At 42.5% G+C, this 5,817-nt stretch overlaps 1 protein-coding gene across 1 annotated transcript in view; it reads left to right on the forward strand.

Moving 5' to 3' along the window:
* The window catches only part of clip1a (CAP-GLY domain containing linker protein 1a), a 28,704-nt gene that overhangs the window by 18,842 nt on the left and 4,045 nt on the right, over window positions 1–5,817 (forward strand). The window contains exons 17-18 of the mRNA XM_010772393.1: window positions 794–3,243; window positions 4,025–4,106. Coding sequence (XP_010770695.1) covers window positions 794–3,243; window positions 4,025–4,106 — 2,532 coding nt within the window. The remainder of the gene's footprint in view (window positions 1–793; window positions 3,244–4,024; window positions 4,107–5,817) is intronic.

The raw sequence follows: 5,817 nt of genomic DNA on the forward strand, positions 1-5,817 counted from the left end.
TTTCCATGTCAAAAAAGTCAGTTTGTCATAAAACTGTTGAAATATAAGACTATGAAAAATACGCAACTAGAAAAACTACAAATCCCAGAATCCCGGTCCCGCATACTGGCTCTTACGAACCGACTAACTCCCCTTGTGTGTATGTACAGCTCTCAACATGCCCAGACTTGTAGTGATTGTCTCCTCTTAATACTTTTCGCCTCATTCTGAAAGAAAGAAGTGAAATGTGCCAACGTGACGGCCGTCTTGGTGTTGGTGACGTGTGCGAGACGGGAGATGTAGTTCATTCAGCGATTCACACAAAAAAATGTCTTACTTCACAGTTTTACGACACATTTTTATTTTTTTGACCTGCAAAATTGACAAACATCATGGGTGTAATTCGTGGCACAATTCAAACGGGATCGCCAACCCCATTGACTTCAATACATAATTTTTCCGAAATAAGGTCCCATGGAGGTCCACTGGAAGGGGAGGGACTTCGCCTCTCTATAAAAGATGCTGCAGGTGATGGTAGTATACACAGCAGGCACAATGTTTAAAGGCCAGTTTATTTGATTACATCCATTTCATTAAAAGTAATGGCTGAAGTGAAAATGTTCCTCCTTCATATGGATGAAAGTCATTGTGGTGTAAGCTGTGGTGTTATCTTTGCCATTTTGATGCTTCTGCAGCGTAACCTTTCCAATTGCAAATCACTTGTGTCCATTTCAGCTTGGTTTATTTTGGATTCATCTTACTTCCCCTATATATATATTCCCCTCCTTTTTTTCTTTCAACTTTTTCCCCCCAGTGTCTTTCTGCTGAGCTTGACTCCCACAAGCATGATGTTGAACAGTTGTCCAAAAATATGGAAAAGCAAAATCTAGATCTGGAAAATAGATGTAAGGAAAGTGAAGATGTTAAGGCGGAGAAAAGCAAACTGGAGAAACAGCTTTCAGATGTTCAGACCAAGCTCTCTGCCCTTGAGATTAGTCACCAGGAGCTTTCAGTCCAGACTGAAGAACTGTTATTAACCGAGAAAAAGCTCTCTAAACATCAAGAGGAACTACTTGCCAACAACAAATCCTCAGCTGACGAAAGGAATTCATTGAACACCGAGTTGAAGCAGCTCAAAGATCTTCTTCAGGCTGAAAACAAAAAACTGGAGCATGCTGAAGGTGAACACCAGGCCCAAGTCAAGGAGCTTCAAAGACAACATGAAGAGAAGAATGACTTGCTCCTAAAGTCTCAGCAGCAAATTGAGGCTAAAAAGAAGCAACTAAATGAAGACTATGAAAAAGTCTGCAAAGACAAGAACCGACTCGAAGATGACCTCAATGAAAGCAGGTCAAAGCTCACAAGTGAAAAGGACAATCTCATTTTAGAAAGAGATTCTGCTAGAAATGCCAAAAAGTCTCTTGATGCTAAGAATGCGAAGTTGCAGGAAAAACTCAAGTCCTTGAACTTAGAAAAAGAAGATCTTACGATGAAGAACACTCAGCTGCAGGCCCTCACAGAAACACTTGAAAAAGACAAAGTAGAGATGTCTTCTGAATTCAGTGCTGCTGTTTTGGAAAAACAGAGCCTTGCAACGCTAAAGGAGGAACTCCAGAGTAAGCTCCATGTTACCAAGAAAGACTTCGAGAGCTCTGTCCGTGAATGTGAAGAACATAAAGCCTCCAAAACCAGCCTGGCCCAGATGCTGGAAGAGTTCAAGACCAACAGTCAGGTGACTGATTCTGAGAGGCTTCACCTTCTGCAGGAGAAAGAAGAACTGGTTGCAAACCAAAGGAAAGTCTGTAATGAAAAGGAAGGGCTCCTCAAAGACATAGAAGAATTCAAGGAGAAGCTTCAAGTCTCTACAGAACAACTGTCAAAGTCCAACGAGAAACTTAAAGAAGCATTATCATCGTTTGAGCAAGAGAAGCAAACGTTTCGCCTTCAGAGTTCTGAAATTGAGATGTCTCTACATGTTGTACGAAAAGAAAACATGAGCCTGGATTCGGCAATAGAGCAGCAGAAAATGGATTATGAGCGTTTAGCGGGAGAGAAGGGAGAGTTGGAAGAGAAGCACACTAAAACCCTATCTGAGAGTAATGCTCTTTCTCTAGAGCGTGATAAGCTAGCTAGTGAAATCCGAACAAATAGAGACCAGTTGGATAGTAACTCCAAAACTAATGATGCCGTTGTTCAAGAGAAGTCTCATCTAACAACAATGCTAGAGGAAAGCAAACGTCAAAAAGACCAAATTGAAGCAGAGATGAACTCATTGAAACGAGAAAAGGCTGACTTACAAAATGAGCTTCAGAAACACAACTCTGATATTGAAACTCTTGAAAATGGCAAAGCAGAACTTATTCAAGAGCACAGTAAACTAAAAACAGATTTTGAGAAGGCTAATTCTGAACTTGTTAAACAGGTTGATAACCTTTCTAAAGATAGTCAGGGTCTGAAGTCGTTGCAGGCTGACACCGACAACAAAGTGCAGTCCTTGCAGAACGAGAATCAGCGTCTGCTTCAAGAGATCCAAGAGTTAAAAAGTAAGATCGAATCGATATCAGGGGCCAAGCTACTTCTTGAGGCCCAGCTACAGACTGAGTCTAGTGAACGCAATTCAACTAAATCTGACAAGGAGGGTCTCTCCAAACAAATTGAGGAGCTGAAGAAAACGTTGTCTAAGGTCACAGAGGAAAATAAAGAGATTTCTTCTAACCTTAGGAATACTGATGAGCAAAACAAGTCTTTTGTCATGGACGCAAAGGTATTCAAAACGCAATTGAAGCAGCGAGAGCAAGAAACTAGTCAGTTGACAACAGATAAAGAACAGCTATCATCTAAGCTTGAGGATATAGGCAAACAGATGACCTCGCTGACCACAGAGAAGGAAGACCTTTTAGCTGCAAAGTGTCAATTGGAGCAGAACAATTCTTCTCTCAACACAAGCCAAGAAACCTTGCATGCAGAACGGTCAAAACTCCTCGGGGAAATGGAGAAGATGCACGCTAACCAGAGACAACTAGAGATTGATGTCAAGGACCTACAAATCAATAAAGAAGTTTTGGATAAACAATACCAGAGTGCTGTCGCAGAGGTGTCTGCTTCCTCTGTTGTTAAAGAAGAGATTTCCTCCAGCATCTCAAATCTAGCCTCTCAGAAGGAGGCCCTGCAGGTGGAGAGAGATGAAGCCCAGCAGCAAGTCAGGAAGCTGGAGTCCCAACTAAAAAATGCCATTTCTAAGCAGCTTGAGGTATTCCTCCTCCAGTAGTAATCACTGACGTGTGTAGATTAGAGTGGCTGGGGCTCCCTCTCACTGCATGCTTGCTGTTTCGTCTGCCTTTCCACTTCCCTTTTATCTTCATGTGTAACTTTCACCTTCCATGTACTAACTGCTGTGAACTACCCTCGGCTCCCAGCCTTTGCCTGTGGGCTTAGAACGTGATATAAGGCAATTATAATGTTAAAATCAACTGACCATATAGGGCTACGCTGATCTTTGTCACACTCATCATATGGTGGTGTTTCATATTCAATTTGATTTTGTAACAGATGAAAATAAACCAGCTTACCTACTAATAGACTTTCCGAACATAGTTTTTAAATAATTATAGCCACAATAATCTGATTTACAATGCCCTTCAGTTAAAGGTGGGGTAGGTAATTCACTTCAGAAACACTTTTTGTTAAATTCCATGGAATGCTCTTAGCATCCCGATAGCAATAAATCCATTCAAATATTTCATCTGTGGAAGCCGTAGTACTGTAAAAAGCACGACCAATCCTTTGAGCCGGCCCGGCTAAAGTAACTGGATGGCCTACCTGCCTGTCAGCCTTCCATCTGTGCACAAACTTATCTCGTGCCCTCATTGGTCATGTGCGCGTTCGTGTGTGTTGGAGGAGGGGCTCTGTAAGGAAGTCTGAAGGAAGGGGCAGATCTTTTTCGGCTGCGTAGTTTCAAATTCTAGCGCACTCGAGCTGGTTTCTCCATTCTTACCTACCTTTAAGGTGTGCCCGCTTATCCGCCTCACTCTGTTCCACATCAAAGACTAATACTACTGCACCCCAACTTGGCGGCCCCCTCACCCTCCCCCGGTCATCCACCTCCGCCCGCCAGGGAGCTGCAGCCTGTAATTGGGTGTGGAGCCTGAGAGGCCTTGTAGTGGACGGCTCAGCGGAGACAAGAGTCAATTACCAGAGCTGATAGTGCCGCGGAGAGAAAGGTACACCAGACACACTGTAGCGATCTGTCTGAGCAGGGTAAAGGAGTCAGGTGGGATGTGCTAACATGAAACCAACATGCTACATTTCTCACCTCCCAGTAACAGTGACAGCTGTAGCATATTTTTCACTTATGCTCAGGGGTAGGTTATATATGGCCCTTTCTGTCAGTGAAACCAATTAGTGAACCAACATATGAGGACACATTGAATTAAATTAAACCTTTTATTTTATAAACATACGTTACAGTTTCCCATAGCTGACAAACAGATATTTCATAAAGTTAAAAGCCGTGTCTCAGTGCTGGCGCTCCCTTGGCTTCAAAATAGATTATTGTGTCAATGATTCAACAGCGGCAATATTTTAATCAAAGATGATCCCAGGAACCCCTAATTCATTTCGCTCCCATCAAATCTGACAGAATTGGATTCATGAGTTCTTCATACTCAATATGCTGAGACAGTAATGTGAATCAGAAGATTGGCTCTCACTGGTCACTGACATCTTCTCTCTCTTGAATTTGCTTCCTTTCTGGGTTAGCAGGGCCGCCCCTGGCCAACTTGGGGCCCCAAGCGACATTGTGAGATGAGCCCCCCCCCCAACGGACAGGAGTGAATTTCTTTTTTTGGAAACAAAGTAGGCTACTTAGCAAATATAATTCCTGTTTATTATTATTATCAACAGTTAATTGTTTATACAGTGAGTTAAATGGTAAATGTACATGTATGTCGTTCAGTATGCCACTTCACTTCAAGACACTGGTACTTGCGTACCATGCTGTGAATGGATCTGGCCCTTCCTACATCCAGGACATGGTTAAACCGTACACCCCAGCACGTGCACTCCGCTCTGCATCAGCCAAACAGCTCGCTGCACCCGCACTGCGAGGGGGACCCAAGTTCCCATCAGCAAAAACACGTGGGTTTGCTATCCTGGCTCCAAAATGGTGGAATGAGCTCCCCATTGAAATCAGGACAGCAGAAAGCTTACACATCTTCCGGCGCAGACTGAAAACTCATCTCTTTCGACTCCACTTCGAGCGATAGAATTACTAACAGAACACTTATATACTAATAAAGGGCTGGCTTATCTAAAACCAGTTGAGTAGCACTTGAAATGTTTGGCTCTATGAAACCTGATGTACTTATATGATTCTGTTTTCTTCAAGGTTGTATCTTCCCGGTCGAATGTAGTTAGTGTAAGTCGCTTTGGATAAAAGCGTCAGCTAAATGCAATGTAATGTAATTATTTTGTGTTGCCATAAGTTAGTCAGAAATTGTTAATGTGGCCAAGTGTTTGTCATTGACACAGTTTGCTGTCCAATTNAGCTAAATGCAATGCAATGTAATGTAATGTAATGTATGCGTTTACAGGTGAATACGTCTGCATTTCCTGCCAAATACTAGCCTCAAAAAGATTAAAATATAATTAATGCAAATAAACTACTTCTACTAATAATGATAATGATTAGGGATGCACCGAATATTCGGCCGCCGAAAATTATCGGCCGAAAATGGTTAAAAAGGCTCTTTCGGCTTTCGGCCGAAAGGGTTTTAGCACCGAAAAAATATCACCGAATGTCAGGGAACAGGGTTACGTTGGTAAGCTAACGTGTTGTTG

Source organism: Notothenia coriiceps, unplaced genomic scaffold (assembly GCF_000735185.1).
Source record: "Notothenia coriiceps isolate Sejong01 unplaced genomic scaffold, NC01 NC01_scaffold00011182, whole genome shotgun sequence".
In the NCBI taxonomy this organism is placed as follows: domain Eukaryota; kingdom Metazoa; phylum Chordata; class Actinopteri; order Perciformes; family Nototheniidae; genus Notothenia; species Notothenia coriiceps.